At 41.1% G+C, this 17,867-nt stretch overlaps 1 protein-coding gene across 1 annotated transcript in view; it reads right to left on the bottom strand.

Moving 5' to 3' along the window:
• The window catches only part of DYNC2H1 (dynein cytoplasmic 2 heavy chain 1), a 430,803-nt gene that overhangs the window by 338,310 nt on the left and 74,626 nt on the right, over positions 1 to 17,867 (bottom strand). The window contains 11 exon segments of the mRNA XM_014517608.2: positions 1,085 to 1,193; positions 4,028 to 4,276; positions 5,379 to 5,503; positions 5,601 to 5,768; positions 7,559 to 7,661; positions 9,712 to 9,856; positions 10,379 to 10,530; positions 11,563 to 11,809; positions 13,782 to 14,041; positions 14,867 to 15,022; positions 15,974 to 16,103. Of these exon segments, the coding sequence (XP_014373094.1) occupies positions 1,085 to 1,193; positions 4,028 to 4,276; positions 5,379 to 5,503; positions 5,601 to 5,768; positions 7,559 to 7,661; positions 9,712 to 9,856; positions 10,379 to 10,530; positions 11,563 to 11,809; positions 13,782 to 14,041; positions 14,867 to 15,022; positions 15,974 to 16,103 (1,844 nt within the window).

The following is a 17,867-nucleotide window of genomic DNA, read 5'->3' as shown; positions in this document are numbered from 1 at the left end:
TAGCGCCTCATGACCTGGCTGGGAGCGCTCCGAGCCGTGTCATTGGTGCCCACATGAATAAGGAGCATGGGATAGTGGTCTGTGGGTTGGAGGCGCTTTGGAATCCTCTCCGCAATGTCCCGGCTGAAGGCCCCTGGGAAGCAGCAGACTTCCCGGGCTAAGGGGTCAGGGCGGCAGATTGCCCCCTCAGGAGGGAGTCTCCCACAACAAACACCTTACCACCCCCTTCTGCCTGGAGTAAGCCGCTCTTTCATCCCCTCTCCCCCGCCCCATCGGAGCAAGTGGTAGCAGGGCAGAGCCCTTGCTCCCAGTGCTGCTGTGCTCGCATCCCATGCCCACTCCTGCACCCCTCCCCACGTAACGTGCTCCCCTGCCCTGGCTGGGCAGTTTGTCCCAGCCCCAGCCCCAATCCCCCCTCCCCCAACCCCAGAAAACTTAACAGCTGAAGTCAGCTGTCTGTTTTTAGCCTATGGCTGAATCTCCAAAGCGGCTAAATCTTTTCCAAAGCTTTTCCAAATTGATTTGCATGCTTCAAATCGATTTGGAGCTTTTAATTAGTCTCCCAATTCAATTTGGATTCCGATTTTCAGTCCCTGAATAGGGCCAAATCTCCTCCAAATCGAATCTGCTACCAAAGCTTTGCACAGCCCTAACAGATATTACTCATTTTAATGAATAAGAAGATGAACAGGAGAATACATAATAACTGGTATATCTATTTTCCAGTCTATCCTTAAAACTAGCTTTAAACAAGCTAGCCCATGCACCAGAAGCAATTTAACTGTGTCAGCAAGAAGCTCAATGTAGTCTAATTTATCCTGCTTCTTGTTAAAAGATAGAGCAGTTATCTACGCCACGATGAAATGTGCAACATAGACATAATTTAAATTTAGGAAAAAACAGATTTATGGTTACCCATAGAGCCTTAACTCTTCTACTGTGTCCCAATTATGCTGTGTCCCAACTATACTGTATCCCAACTTAACTCTGTCCCAACTATGCACTGAATTAGGTCCGAGTCTGGTACCAACGACAGCACATAATCATGCCTCTTCAAACCATAATTCTTTTTTATTCATATCACCTGAAGATAACAGACTGTTGATCATCTCAAGGAATGTGGAATGGACAAATTGATAGTCCTCCAACAGCAATACTACCTGCTGTGCCTCAATGCCAGCGAGCTCCATCACCTAATAAAAGGGAAATCATTTTAATATAGTTGCATGAAATATAAAATAGAACTATAAGCCTTTGATAATTTATTTACACACACACCAATGTAGGTGTACATACACACACACACACACTCAATGTTTTCCATAGATCATCAATTTTTACACTTATGGATTCTCAACAGATGATCAGATAATATGAACGATAAGGAATATTCTACCTGGAAGCACAGATTTCTAATTAGAAACCAGTAAAGATAAATAATGCATTTATTAACATACTACATGCAAATTTTCCCACCCCAAATTAGCCATTCAAAATGGAGTGCCTGTATTAAATGAGAAAATTAAATTCCACAGAGCAATGGAGGTAGGAGCACTGGAGCTGAAGCAGGGTACTGTCCTTGGCCCCAGCTCATGCAGAGCTCACCACTCTATGCACAGAATGTATGGACATTGTCTTCTCATCAGTGTCACTTGCTCTTCCCCTGCTGCAGGGCCAACTGTCACAGGTTTAACCCTTCACAGCTGCAACAGAATTAAGACTTTGAGAGAGTTAGCAGTGGCTGTGAAAGGCTTAAACCGGAAGCTGCTGGCAGAGAAGCAGGGGGATGGGACTCTGCTCTGCTTCATGTAGCCAGAGCATTCAGTCCTGGATGAGCTGGTACCAAAGCAGGTAAGACTAGAAAAATCATTTTTTCTTCTTTCTGACTTCCCATTACAAGATGCATGTCTTATTTGAGACTTGGAATATGCAAATAGATGTGTTATATTCTGACCCACATAACCTTAAAAGACAAAAAGTTCCAAGTGTTACCTTTAACTGCATTCAAAGACTGATGCAGTTATGTTCATCTTTGCATGCATGAATAATGGAGTTTTCTTATAAAACATTTTGGGAATTCTGACTCCCCAAATCTGGTTTATTTTAATATAACATACGTGTCTTCATAAATCACTGACCTTTTACTTGATAAAACATTTTGATTTTGTATTGTACTCTGTAGCGAGGTTTGGGTTCCAGGGGCAGCCATAACACCCCCCCTGGTTACCACACAACTCTTGCCCTACTCCAGCCTTCCCCTTCTCACTCATCTGCCACATCTTGATGTATTTGTTTAATCAAATGGGAGGCTGCTTAAGGGTACCAGAGCCCCTGTCCTTCTGGCCACCAGCAGGCCTCTCCCAGACCCTGCTGGTCTCAGTCCTGCCCCACTCAGGCTAAGTTGGTCTTCCAAATCCGCTCATGCCCTCCCCCACAGGGCACCTGTAGCCTTAAGGGCTATTCACGGCCTCTGACCTCTCCTACAGCTGTTCCCATGCATCACAGGTATTACTGTACCATCACTCCCTTGTCTGGACCCTGGTCACCTTGATCTCCACCCATTTTCTCTAGCTGGGACTTCTAGTGCTGGGCTTTTCTTTTGGGTTCCAGCTCTTGTCTTGATACTTGGTACTGGGTTTCCTGGCCCTGTCTCCACCCTGCTATGGGCTCTAAGCCTGCTTTGACCCTACCTGGGCCCCCTGCCCTGGTCTATGTCCTGAGTCTCTAGCCCCTGGCTGGGCTCAAGACACTCTCATGCCCTCAGGCACTACTGAGACATCCATATCACCCCTGATAGTCCCAAACTCAAACTGCCAGCATAAATTGCAACAAAGGAACAAGCCCACTGGCTGTAACACAAACTAAACCCACGCCAGGTGCAAACATCAACATAGCTTACTGCCTGTATGTAGCAAGGCTTCCCCTTACCCTGGCTGGTATCCTTGTGTGAGCCTTCAACATCTTGCTGCCAGGCCCTAGGCAGCAAAGAATTCAGCTGGGAATCCTCCTGCAGTCTTCCTGACCAAGAGCTCCTTTCTCTGTGGCTTGCAGGGCCAGACTGCCTGAGCTGGCTCCAGCTCTGGGCTCATAAACTGCCTAAGCCCTGCCTCTTCCAGTCAGGTGGCACCCCAGCCAGCCACAGGAGTTTCTCCTTAAGGCCTAAGGGTGTGTTTCCATGTCAGTATGCAACTGCTGCTATAGCAGCACCCCTGCTGCCCAAGTTAGGCTCTGCCCTGCTGTCTTACTGTCTAGTAGCTAGCTTTGCAACAGGCAGTCCTATACAGAGTTTTCCTTTCCAGGCTGCAGATGCACCTGTTTTACTCTGAGTCGCTGCCTGCCTTGGCAGCAGTATTTCTCCACTGCCTTCCTTCTTGTAACTGGCCTATATTATGCTGCCTGGGCACTATCTGATGCAGTTTTTCTCCTTAAAGTAACAGGAGCCCCAGGCTCCCTGTTACACACACATGCCCTTACTACAAGCAGGATATATTCACAAATGAAAAAAACGACTGGATTTTAAAAAATATTTTAGAAGAAGCTTTGAAATCTTCAAATGTTATCAATTCAGATCCTACAGTTTGTCTTATACTAGCAGATCCCTGCACCCACACAGAGCTCAAGGAATTTAGGAAGACTCCATGTTTGAGCATGGGTCCACCCACATAGAAAAACCTTGTAGCACCTAGACCCAAGAGTATAAACTCTTCCAGGAAAGGGTAATCTATTTATAAATATTTATAGTACACCTAGGACGCTGAGGCATGGGTTCTGATAATAAATGTAATCAACTGTCATTTATAAAATTTACAGGGATAGATTTTATAAAGTGCTCAGCACCTACCATTAGGGACACAGTGTCAGAGAAGTCTAGCACCAAGCAGTCTTATTGAGAACAATAGGAGCTTCTGAGACTTCTGACCTATATGAGAGAATTCTATTTTGTGTCTTTCAAAATTCCCTTGACCAATTCTGTCAAGACAAATTCAATTTAAATACATTGTAAAATAAAAGAATGTGAGTGACATACATGTTTAAGATCATTTTTAAGTTGTTTCACTTCATAACCTCTGGAAATCTTTGGAGTAATCAGAACCGCTCCATGCATGTGACTGACTAATGAGGTAGCAGTCCGACGACCCACACCGCTTCGTCCTGCTAAAAGAAGTGATCCTCCAGGAAAGCTCAGTACTCTGTCAATCCTAGACATATATTCAAGGACTTCTGAGAAAAGTAAAATCTCTATCTCCTTGTTATCTCGTCCATAATGAATGATTCCCTACATAAAAATGAGAGAACAAATATTTTTGGGAATAATAAATATAAATACTAAATTAATGAGGTACATAATAATACATGTAAGTGAATAATAATTGCAGGACATGACAACATTCAACATTTTACAAAGAAATAAAGGGTCTGAAAATGATAAAGAACATCAATTATACTGCTAAAACTATTCTATTAATACAGTCAAATTCTGTTACCTTTATGGCCCTGCTTGCTGTTCTAGACAGATTTCAGGCCTTAAATAAAGAAATCACTAGGACTAAGGGTTACAGCCTTAACTGAGGCCTAGCCTGAAATAACCCTTCTACACTAACATCCATTTTAAGAAAAGCAAAACAAAAACAAAAACAAAAAAGAATACCAATATATAAATTAAAACTATGTAGTAGGCCAAAGCCTGAGAACTAATCAAATTGTGCTCCAACATACCTATGATCGGACTAAGCTTATTCCTGTCTTAACTTAGCTTTTACACTGTTGTACATATTCCAGCTATAGTTCTTTCCTCAGTAGCCCAATCTAACCTCAGACCTTAGGGCTATATCCCGGTCCTATTTCCCTCACAGAAGCAAGATAACCATGACACTGAAAATGACTGCAATTAGGGAGCACTATACCACCTGAAGAAGAAACTCCAGAGCTCTGATGCTACCAGACCACATGTGCATATATTTCCCTTGGGCCCTATATATAGGCAGAGGAGGTGAGAAAGATCCAACCGAGTGTGGATTAATATGAGTTTTCAACCCATAAAAGTAGTTCTCCAGGTCTTCCACTGGAACAGGCACTGAACCCATCAATATTACTTTCCAGTTTGGGGTGACTGCCCTCAAAAATCAGTCAGGCCAATGCAAAGCCAGGACTTTTGCATTTACCTTCCAGCTTCAGGATTTGACTTTAATTGCTTAACAAGAAGCTGATTTCTGCTTCTAAATTACCTGTCTGTACCTCTTAGAATGCAAACTGCATATGCTTTTCTAACCAAAAGAAAATGAATGGCAATAAAACTGGTTATTTCAAACAATTTACAAATGTAACAGTAGATTTTTAAAAGTCCATTCTTCAGTACTTATTCATTACTATTAGCACACCTTTTTTATAACATTTTTTAGGTCTGCTGAGTTTAGTCTGCCAAGTGGCCTTCCATGTGGAGGTAATGTTGTCCCTGGTGCTATGAATGCCTCAGAGCTAGCTCCCCAAGTTACATAGAAGATATCTGTGAAAATAAAAACAAAACCATAAAGAGTCTGCATCCTCCAATGGTAAATAACATTCCTGTCAAGTCCTGCAACAATTCTTATCAATTGTTTTACCTGTCATATTGTGCAGGATATCTGAGCCCCAATCTCCTTGAAATACTTTCATCAAAATATTATCAAACACATGGAGTTCTTTTGCACCAACAATTTTGTCACAGAAGAGGCGACAGGCTTCATAAGCAACTATTTCCAATACATAATCTATTGTATACGTTGATGACCCTACAAAATGTATATATAATGTTTGAAACTGTTATACTTTAATAATAAATTGCCAACTTTTCAAAATACATGAAGTCTAAAAAACAGTAATACAATTAAAATACATACCGGAATATTGGATACCAGCACGAATGCATCAAAAAATGGTAAAAGAAAAACCAAATATTATAAAGCATTTTTAAAGTCACACTTCATGCATGCATACATACAAAATACAATGTTATAAATTCAAAAGCAAGTTTTCTAACAAAAGTGCATTACCAATATATAATTCAATGTCAGCTATGTAACCTGAATGTTCAAGGTGCTGTACATAAAATAAAAACAAAATCATGAAATACACTACCTTCTTAAAACAGAAGACTATAAAAAGCCAGGGACCCAGTTTTAAAAGAGAAAGAGAAGGGCTGGTAAATAAGTAACAAATTCAAAAGCAGGTGGTGTTTGTTCTCAAACACTATTGAGGAAAACTAAACTGTAATACAGTATAACTTCATAAATCCAGCATGCTCAGGACCAAGCGCCTGCAGGAAAATTCCAGATTTTTTAAACTGGAGTGGCAGCTGGTCCCAGAGCAGTGGTAGCACGTGGAGCAGCAGTGCAGAGTGGTTGATGGCACTGGCAGCTGCCACATGCAAGCTTCCCCCTCCGCTGCTCTGGGACCGGCTGCTGCTACTCCCTGATCTGCTGGATTTTTGAGAATTCCAGACTTTTGCTATCCGGATATATGAGGTTACACTGTATGTTTCTTAAAACTTGAGAAGGAGCAAGGAGTTCCACTGATTCAACTTGGTGGAAATGAACTGCATACCCCATTTTTCATCATATGAAAAGCACTATAATTTTCTACCTTTATATGCAAACCTGGGATTTCTCAAACAGGACAGGATCACCACTTAGATTTAGTCAGTGTAGCTTTGCTGACTTCAATAGATAAATAATACTTAACACCTGACAAGGATCCAATGCAACAAATAGTGTGTGGACATATATGCTCATCAATTCAGTTCTCCCTGAAAATATCTTGTGTCACCATTTACACTAGTGTAAACATTAGTGTAGAACAAGTACAATATGACCATGATAAGATTATTCATAGCTCAGAACAATAACAACTCAAAAGGAAGGACAACATTCAGACTGGAAACCAGCTTAAGTTCTGAGTTTCCACATAACACCGAATGTTTCACCTCATAGGATGAAGAAAGGAGAAGTTTAAGGCTGTGTTTTAACCAGAAAGCACTTCAACATCATGAAAAGGCTTCCCACAAGGCAGGTAAGCTCTACACATTTAAAAATGGTAACATCATCCTCCTGTTTAACAGGCAAAAGGTGATGATTGTAAGTAGTGGTTTCACTACCTCACCAACATTACCAATACAGATACAGCAGCATGCTTCTGTGAATCCAGACAAGAGATAGCCTTAAACAAAACCAGATTATTTGCTGATAGCAGAGGCCACATAATCAAAATGACTGGAAGGAGCAGCCCAGACTCATTCATATATAAACTAATGATAGCTCCCCCCTGCATTTTAAAAATACCACTTTTTTGCAAAATTAGAAACAAAAAAAATTTTCCTGGAAGAGAATTTTTTATACAATTCACTTTTGTATTTCAGCTGACAGTAAACCCAATCCTACTCCTTTTCCAAGTACAGAATTCCAGTGGCTTCAAATGCTAGTTCAGCATGTTGACAATTTGCAAGATCAAGTCAATGGTAAGACCTTATAAAAATGTAGACATTTTAAAAATGTTTCATCATTTGGAACAGAAAAAGGTGACTCACCTCCTGCTAAATCATATCTGAATAAACCAAGAACCCACTGAGTGAGAATGCATGGTGTGAAAAGGTAATGACTGTGATCATCAACTGTAAATTTTGCTCGGACCTGAAAACATAAGTTATTTAAATGTAAGTGACATTTAACTGTAACTATTTAACAGAAAATTTAATTAAAATTTAATAAGAGCATCCTGCCAGGGCCTGGTCACCCCCCCCTCAGCTCAGTGCTGTTGGAAGGGAAGGGAGGGCTGCTCTAGTGCTGCCTGGCTTCTAGTCTGAGCCACAGCAGGCATGTGCTGAATTTTTTCAGTCCAGAGGGGATGTCTGTATGGTTATAAACTGGTTACGCCTAGCCAGGTTAGACTAACCTGGAAAGATTGAATCAATTCAGGATCAGGCTTTTTGAAAGTCTGTCCCCAGCCTAGAAGAATTTCTCTAAATTCTCTTGCATAAGCCAAAAGAATGGAAGGTCTATGCAAAATCAGGAGTAAATGCCAAAAATATTTGACATACATGGTGTCAGAAACATTCTTCAGACAGATAACATATGTAACCCTGTTTTATGTTCTACACTTCCAGCTATGGTTACATACTGCAATGGTAACTTTGTGTGTTCTTTAGCTGCATACCTTCATTATTAAGCATACACAGAAGTTTGGGGCTACTCATGCCTGTTGTCACTGTTTGTTGTAGGCCTAACGTGCATTTGTAAAGGGTGGATCAGATTTTGGGTCCACCAGCTCACCCCTCAAAAACTGTAAAGCTCATAGACACACAAGTGTTGTTAATGCAAAATTACATAAAGGTAACTGGAAGGTCAGCATTCACTGAGAGCTGTGCAGAGATCTACAATGGAAAGTTCTCTGTTTTAGTGCAAACACCATGTGTAAGGAACAGGAGAAATATTGAACAGGATATCCTGTAGATGACCTTATAGCACATCAACTCCCCAAAGTGTTTGTGAACACAAAATCCTATGGTAGGTTCAGGCAGAAACCTGATATTCACTATAGCTAAAAATGCTAAAAATCCCTGAGCCTGTTCTTGAACTAAGACAGAGTCTGAAAGAGCTGGGGTTGCATAGGTGACCTGAAGAGGACCAGCAGAGGAGTGGTGGTGACTCCTGGAGATAACAAAAGAGCAGCAGTGACCCCTGTTAGTGGCGCAAGAGTAGTGGTAACCCCTGAAGGCACCAGTCAGACCTGTGCTCCCTAGTGACCAAAATAGTGATGCCCAGCAGTGCACCTTACCAGTGTTTCTCAGCACCAGTGGTAGCAATTCTAGCAAGGGCCTCCCTACCCAGGACTTGATACTTGGCTGGCACAGGTGGTAAAGTCCCCAGAACAGAGAGGCAGACCCTAGCAGCAAGGAGATACAGGGTCCTCCTGGGTGGGCCTCCCTACCTTGGACCTAAAAGCCCAAAAGAAACTAGTGGTAGCCAAAAGGAAAAGTTCAACACAGAGGTGTGTATATGCCCACACCTGTCAGGAGGTTAGGCACCTGACTCAGGCTACATATTAAGCATCTCCATTCACTTACCATGAAGAATCCCAATTCCTGATTCTGAGGCAGATGCCTATATTGGGAATGCCATCTTTTTCATAGTATCCTAGTAGTTAAAGCACTTGCCCAGAAAGTGGGAGATCTAGATTACACGCCCCACTCAACCTCAGGCCATTCAAACTGATTTATTCCACTTCTCAGAAAGATGTTCTAATCCCTAGTCTACACAATAGTTTGGGAAACACGTTTTACTCCTCCTGTTGAAGAGGAAGACCTGGTTTCCAGGCTTAGTTCTGTTTTTAAACAATTACTTTCTAATATAAATACATAAGAAGTCCTAAGAACAGGGACCAAAAAACAGGTGTTACTACTCCCAGCTAAATTCCTTAAGTAGGCAACAGAAGCATGTTTCCTCCTCATTGTCTCCTGCTGGCCCCAGGACTTTTACCACTGCATCCTCCAGGCTCCAATGTCTGTGACCTCATTAATGTGTGTATGAGTTTAATTTTAGATCTATATAAACTATTTTGCATTTAGATATTAATAGTGGTCAAACCTTCTCATTATCTACCATTATATGTAAAGATAAAGAGTAAAAGACATTGTTGCTTCTGGATTTTTTAACTGCCAAAAAATATATCAAATTACTATACCTGTTCATATACTTGAACCATAGACCCTGCTAGCTGATGTATTTTTGGTAAGGAACCCCAAATGGAGTGATTTTTTAGATTTTTGTGTAGCACAGGTTCTAAATATCCGCTATAGATTGTTTGCAGTTGGTCTCTCTCCGGATAGCTACAAGCAAAAAGAAGAGTCAAAGGAAAGTATGATTATCATCATTTTTAATGTCTGTAATAAATGAAGTTTTGGATTCATATCTATTATTTACTATAAACCTTACATTCAGCTAACTAAACTGTAATTTGGTTTTATTTGGATGCTCAGAAACTTTACAGGTATATTGTTAAATATGGTCAAACTTATAAACCCACCAAAAGGCACTTTAAAATAAGGCTGTAAAGATATAATTTACTGTAATCAAAGTAATTCAAAATTAATTTATTTCAAATACTTAAATACAAAGAAGGCAACAATGTAGGTAGATATTATTCCTCTACTGCTATAAAATAGTGAGAGGCAGTAAAAGTAGATTCCAAATCTATAGATTCTACATTACTAGAGGTCAGAGGCTAGATTATACAAAGCAGAATTACAGTCCACGTTTTCAGTTCACATTTTCAGGAGAGTCAAGCAGAGACACTGTCTGCAAACTAGCATAAGATATCAAATCAGGGTTAAGTTCTTGCACACACTTACTCAATTGCACAAAGACGAACAATAGATGTAAATCTGGATGTAAGTTTATGCCTTCCTAATGTTCCCCCAGCAGACATGGAAGCCACAATCTGGATGTTTTCTAAACCAACCCATTCAAGATTTTCATCATAAAATCCCTGGTATGTCAAAACCTTTGATGATAAAATAAATATTTTAATAAAACTAGATGAACAGAAGACAGATTAAAGTCAAGTCTCCAATTACTACTGTTTATTTGTTAATCATCAACAATGTGCTCAGCACTAACATTTTCCTCCATGACAGTCTCTAAAATTTTTATTCTTAAGCAACTATGCAGCACTTTAAGCAAAAAGATGTACAGCAATGTAAAATCTCAGACTAGACCACATTCTCTATAGCCCAGCAGCACAACTGACTGACAATTCCCTCTGGAGTAAAGCAGCTCTCAGAAAAGTTGGATCCTTCTCTGACTGTTCTAACCCAACCACAGTAAGGGGGTGTGTCAAGGTAAAGAAAGTTTCACTCTGCCAATTTTCAGCTTCTGAGTGGTCACTGAGATACTGTGAGTATCTGTTGTAACTTAAGGCAACCCTTAGGCCGGCCATGGTTTCTGTCCCAAGTCAGCTTGAAGTCTAATTGGATTTACATTTAAATAAAACAGAGCATATGGTAAAACTACTGTTAAAAAAATCAATACATAAAAAGAAGTTGGTGGATGTGGAAAGAAACAGTTTTTAAAATGAATTTGGAAAAGTCAAAAGGGTGCAAGATGTGCATGGTAGGTTCTAAAAACTGGGGGAAAAGGACATTTAAAAATATTTCAAGTGTTACATCTCACATTTGCAGTCTACACTGGTAAGAAAATTCATGTGTCATAAATCACTGCTCAGTGTAAACTTAGACTGTAACCTCTTTTGGAAAGGGACAGCCTTTATTACATATATGTAAAGTACATAGCACAAACAGGACCCTGACTCCGGTTGAGGTCTCTATGTTCTACCACACCATAAATGAAATAAAGAAGTATTAACTATCAAAATAACCAACATATTGTCAGATGCTTAAACTTTAAACTCTCTGCCTGTATATTAAATTATTTGAAGTAGGTCTCTACTATACATTTAATGAATCATAATAAATCATTTCTTGTCTACAATCTTCTATGCATAACTATAATTTTGCTGAAAGCCATATATATTCACCTGTTGCAGGAAAGATACAAGAGTACTAGTTCCCCATTTATCAGGCTTGGGCAGGTTGATATCCTTTAGGTACAAAACCAGCCTTTCACAGTCTTTTGGTCTGTATACACGACCGGTATTTGTACTGATTACCATGCAAGTCTGACTTAGTTTCTGCAGGAGATGTTGAGAGGTAGTTTGTGCACTGCAGTGAACCGTAGCAATCTGGGTGGACCGGAGTTGAGAAAAGGCATAACGAAGTAGCATTCTACCAAAATAAAAGGTATAAATATATGGATTTTACATGCAAAGAATTTTTAAATTGTCAGCAATCTATCTTTAAAGTACTGTATGTGTCAGCTTTCATGAACTATTTTTACTTTAAAAATAAAATGTGTGTCATGTTGTATTTATAAAATACTAGAAAAGTAAGTGAGCAGCTCTGTATGAGAAATATCTTATTAGTGTTCAGATTAGTCTGAAAAATTGTGCAGTGGCCCCAATTTACAACATGAGGGCAGACCAAAAAGCTTCGCAGAAACTCAATCTATTCATGCATTAGAAATTGAAGGATCAGTTTACATTCAAGGATAAAGAGAAAACGGAAAAGGTTAATATTGAGAGCAAGAGAGAAAGCTGTGTATAGATACATATTTAGGAATCATATTTATGATTTACTCAGAGCCACAGAAAAATAAGATTTATACTTATTACCAGGGATCCAGGCTGTCCATTTGCTGTGGAAAAAATATGGATTTTCTCCTTTAAAGGAGAGTGGGAAGAGGGCGATCAGAGGCAGGGGGCACCACACATGTGGCCGGCAATACAACCCCAGGTAGTAAGGTGAAAAGCAACTCCCGCAGCCTCCTGCAGGTAAATCTATGGTGAAGGGGAGAGCAGAAACAATGCAGGGGAGGGGCAGGGATGGCATAACTTGTGGAGAGATTGAGGCAGCAGCTTGTGCTGAGCCTAAGTGGTGAGGGAAGGAGTGGGACAGGGTTGGCGGCTGGGGCTGGGGGCGCTGTCTAGCCAGTGTTGGGTACGCTGCTTGGGGCTGGGGCCGGGAAGCCGGGGGGGGGGCAGGAAGGCAGGGCCACAGGGCCCAGCTGGGGAGTGGGATGGAGCCACAGGTGGCTCATCCAGGGGTGGGGGATGGCTCTCCACTGCTGCGCACACTCCTGGGGAGGGGTCAGCTGCCAAAAGCAACACATCAGTGGGAGGAAATGTGTCCAGAGTGGGGTACTGGGCTACAACCTGGCAAGACTGGCACTGGAGAGTCAGGGTACACAAGCCACCCCCACTGCAGCTGCAGGCAGGGGGCAGCTCATGTTGGTAGCCATGGCAAATGGCTGGTGCAGGGCTTGCAGCAGAAACAGCAGCGACAGCAACAGTCTCACCATCCTGCTTTGCCCTCTTGCGCTGGGTCCTGCCCACTAGGCCATGGAGGCAGCTCCTGGCCATTGCTAGTCCAGCCAGGCTATAGCTCTGTGCCCCACTGTGGGTGAAGAAAAATGGGGGCACATGCCTCTCATGCCCCCCAACATGTCACCTATGGCATTGCCTATGATCAGGTATCCCCCACCACACACCCCTGTGCCTACACACACCCTTACCCACCCTACACACTGTGGGGATGGTGCCTGGGGCAGCGGGCCAGGAGTGAGGAGCAGGGCTGCAGGGGGTGGGGGGCTGTGGGTCAGGAATGAGGGACACCAGCAGGGCCAGAGAGCTGCAGGTCAGGAGTGTGAGGCACTGACAGGGCTGGGGGTGAGCTGTGGCTTGGGAGTGAGGGGCACTGTCGTATCAGGGCTGCTCAGCACCACAAAGCAGTGGGAAGGATAGCAGCAGCTGGACCTGACTCCTGATGAGTGAAGGGGACAGAGGGAGCTCTGATTTTCCATAATAAAAACAAAATCAAACCCCAAAATATACAGGCATTTAGAATTTATTTTGTTATAATGATTGAGACACTGGTAGGCTTCCAAAATGGTTTCAAATTATAAATATGTTAAAAAAATTATGTTCAACTGATAGAGAGATAGATAGATAGAGGTATTTCACTTTAAATTGCAGAAAGAAACCAGATTTGGGGGGTTTTAATAAGAGGATTGTGGACTTTTTAATCAGAGAATTTTGGATTTTTTAACAGGGAAAACCAAAAGTGCTTTTTGTGCTAAAATTTTCTAGAACTTTGTCACAAACTTACAAAAGGTAATTTAAAAAGAAAGAAAAATTCTTACCCCTTTCCGCAACCTTCAGGACCAACAAGAAGAAATGGCTGCTTATTGTCAAAGTTTAGCCAGGGTCTAAAGTAATCTAAACTTCTCTGCATGTCAGGGGTTTGAATAACAGGAAGCGTTTGGAGATTACTGAAGTCATCAGCAATCAAATTTTCAGGTTTTTTCAGCTGATATGTCATTAAGTGTCCAGTGTCAGGGTCATAATATGTGTCTAGTGGTTTCCTGGGATCTGGAGGAGATTCTCGTGCCCAATTAAAAATCTTCAAACAAAAAAAAGGTAAATATATTACTATCTGTTTAGCCATCTGTTAAAATCTGCATCCCTAATAACAATATAAGGTTTATAATTACATTATATAAAAGGTGGTATGAGTTTTCAAAAGCAAGTATTCAAAAGGTAGGAAATGCAAAAATTGCCTTTACAACCTTAATTTAATACCATTGTGTTGTATGCCTTGATGTACATACACACATGATGCAGCCTTTAGTGAAGTGGTAATATGTTATGTTTCCACAACATAAAGGACATAAAGGACGCACAGTGGCCTTTTTGCAAATATTCATACATTTGACAAATTTTACTAATACTAGATTCTATGATAAAACAAACAAATAATAAAAATCCCATTAATAAGGCTCTTCATTTATATACATCACTGGCTGTCCCAAAAACCTGTCTTCCATTCTCTGTTCCCAAACACTTTCTTATTCTTCAAGTCCTGTAACTGCAAATGTGTTAAAGACACATTTCCAACTCCATCCTCGCACAATTCCCAAAATCACGCCTTCAGAGTCTCATCTGATGAACTGTATTTTCTCCCTATTGTGTCTCCCCTGTCTCCCTACCATATGCCATATACACCAAGGCTATCAACTATCATATCTGCTTTTGTGGATTTGACTAACCATCCATCACACAAATCCACCTCTCATTGTTGATCTCTCTCTTGTCAATCCCATGTTAGGCTGTAAACACACTGGAGCATTGGAATTTTATTTATGTACTCTTGGATCACAGCAAACACTATGCTCCTTTATATAACAATTTGGCTGTTTAGAAATAACTGATTTTAAAACATTCTTACCTCTTTTGTAAATTCCTGCCGTGATTTCATGTTGAGATTTCCACCAAGGCCCCTCATCAAGCTAATTATAAATTGTCCACGATCAGTGCATCCATGGAGATGAGACAACCCATTCATCACCGTTCCAACTAGACTGGTTTCTACCACATAGTCATTCTGTAAATTCAAATTTTCAGTAAAAAAAACTAAAAAAAAAAAACCAACAGCAGAATAAACAACATATTGCAGGTTAGGAATTGCTTTGAACGTCTGTATGGATATATATTCCTATCCTCGCATGGATTCCGGGTGACTCGGGCTTACAGAGCAGGCTTCTCTCTCTCATAGCACGTGTCGAAAGCAAACTTTTCTAAAGAAAAGCTTGCAGAGATTTTTGTCCCCTTATTATTATTAAACAATCTGTAATGCTATTGTTTTATTTCCCCAACCTAACAGCAGCTTTTCTTAAAGATTTTGTCCAAAATTTTAAATCTGCAGGCTTTAAAATTAGGCGTCTAAGCCCATGTTTAGTCAATAGGAACTGAGACGAACTATTAACTCTGAAAAAGCAGTTAATTTATTCAGGTATTTATATATCAACTTATTGTAGGTTCTTGATTTTATAAAAAAATTGGCAATGACTATTTCAAGTTTCAGTTTAATCCGTTTTCCTCTGTAGCCTGTTAATATTGATTTACAAAACAGGAAAGTAATCTTTTTTTCACTGTATCAGTATTTTAAAAAGCTTAACTTAATTTGCTCAGATCTTCAAAAATATACAGCTAGATATTGAACACAGATAACTGAAATCTGAAATATATCTGTTTAATACCATAAGAATGTGAAAATACAATATTATAACTGTGTTAAGTATTTTGTAACCTTAATTACAGTGATGGCTATTAGAGACTGCAGTAACGTATAACAGAAGGAACACTTCAGAAGTCAGGAGAATTCTCAAGTTTATTTAATACTGAGTAAATAGAAACATGTCAATAAAGCAGTGTGAATTTTTATCTTTAGAACCTAAAGTTATCAGGAAAATTATTCCATATTAACATAGCAACTACCTAAATGGATTATTGAAATAAAAACTGAACAGTTATTAAGATTTTGTGAGTTATTCACCTGTTTTAGAACCCAGTTTAAAGCCTTTTCAAAATAGTCCCCGATCCAGTTTTCAAGATTATGTCTGCATTCTTCAGGCTGGTTTCTTAACCAAGACTTCAAGAGAGAATGAAGATCTGTATCTTCATCGCTAGAACAAAACGTATTGAAAATTAAAACAAAAATAGGAGAATCACAGGCTCTACATTTGGATGCAGCATGGCCTAGGGCTGAAAAGGCATGACTAAATCAAGTTTTGCTTCTAGTCTCAGGTCCCCCAGTGCTTTACGTGGGACCTTAAGTCACCTAACTTTTTGCAAATTTAAAACTGCTGGAAGACATTAAGGCAATCCGGTGATAGGGGATAATGGAATTCAATGCCCTGCCCCCAAAATTATGCAACCTATCGAGACAGACGTCAGGTGGCTTTTACTTCTCCGAACTTCTAGAATGTTTGCAGGCAGATTCAATTTCACTTCAGGGCAAAACAGAACCCCCAAACTCAGAGTTAAGTCCCAAAACCTGCAGTTACACACATGCATGGCATGCTACTTAGGTCTATAAATAGGACTCCGCCCCTAACAATCAGTGGCAGCAAAAAGGCTATGGAAAAGTTGGGTTACAGGATAACAGATGAAATATTTGATTTCAAAGATACAAAGCCAAATTCAGGTGAAATCTATAACTTTCTCTGCCCAAAACAAATGACAGGTTTCAGAAGTTAGCATTACAATGAAGTTGCCAGTTACATGATTAGCACAGGATCAGGAAAGCTGACTTTGACATGCTAAGGAGGCTTGTCAGTGAGGCCCTAAAGGGCCACAACCAAAGGGGGAGGGGAGTTCAGGATGAGTGGTTGCTCCTCAAGGGAGCAATCCTGGATGCGCAAGCGAAGTCCATCCTGTCTCGGAGGAAAGGCAGCAAAAGGGCACAGCAGCCCCCTTGGCTCTCCAGGGAACTGGCGGACCATCTGAGTCTTAAAAGGAAGACCTACAAAGGATGAAAGACTGGAACCACCACCAAGGAGGAATACTCCGCTCTGGTCCGGACCTGCAGAGAGCAAACCAGGAAAGCCAAGGCTGCGATGGAACTCCAGCTAGCTACAAATATTAAGGATAATAAAAAGTCCTTTTTTAGATATGTGGGGGGCCAGAGGAAAAGCAAGGGCAACATTGGACCCCTGCTAAACCAGATGGGACAACTGACAACCGATGCCCATGAAAAAGCAAACTTGCTAAATGGGTACTTTGCATCAGTTTTTCATCAGTCCCATGGGACGCCCCTGCCCATTGTGGGTCAGGGAGGCCCAAGTGAGGGAGATTTCTTGCCCTCCATTGAAGCTGACCTTGTGAAGGAACACCCTGACAGGCTGGATACCTTCAAGTCAGCCGGCCCTGATGGTTTACACCCAAGGGTACTCAAGGAGCTGTCTAGCATCATAGCTCAGCCCCTGGCATGGATCTTTGAGAATTCTTCGTGCTCTGGTGAAGTGCCCGAAGATTGGAAGGAGGCTAATGTCATGCCACTCTTCAGGAAAGGGAGGAAAGTAGATCTGGCAAACTACAGGCCCATCAGCCTGACCTGTATCCTGGGGAAGGTCTAAGGAAAAGATTATCAAAGAGGCCATCCTTAACAGGATAGCTGACAGCAATATCCTGAGGGATAGTCAGCACGGGTTTGTTGCGGGTAGGTCTTGCTTGACCAATCTTATTTCCTTTTATGACCAGGTGACCTATCACCTGGACAAGGGGGAAGAGATTGATGTCGTATATCTTGAATTTAATAAAGCCTTCGATCTGGTATCCCATGATCACCTCTTAGCAAAACTGGCCAACTGCGGCCTCGACCTCACCATGATCCGCTGGCTGGGGAATTGGCACCATGCTAGGACCCAGAGGGTGGTGGTTGACGGAAG

Source organism: Alligator sinensis, unplaced genomic scaffold, assembly GCF_000455745.1.
Source record: "Alligator sinensis unplaced genomic scaffold, ASM45574v1 scaffold802_1, whole genome shotgun sequence".
In the NCBI taxonomy this organism is placed as follows: Eukaryota; Metazoa; Chordata; order Crocodylia; family Alligatoridae; genus Alligator; species Alligator sinensis.
The sequence above is the reverse complement of the archived record's forward strand: the minus strand, read 5'-3'. Positions and strand labels throughout refer to the sequence as shown.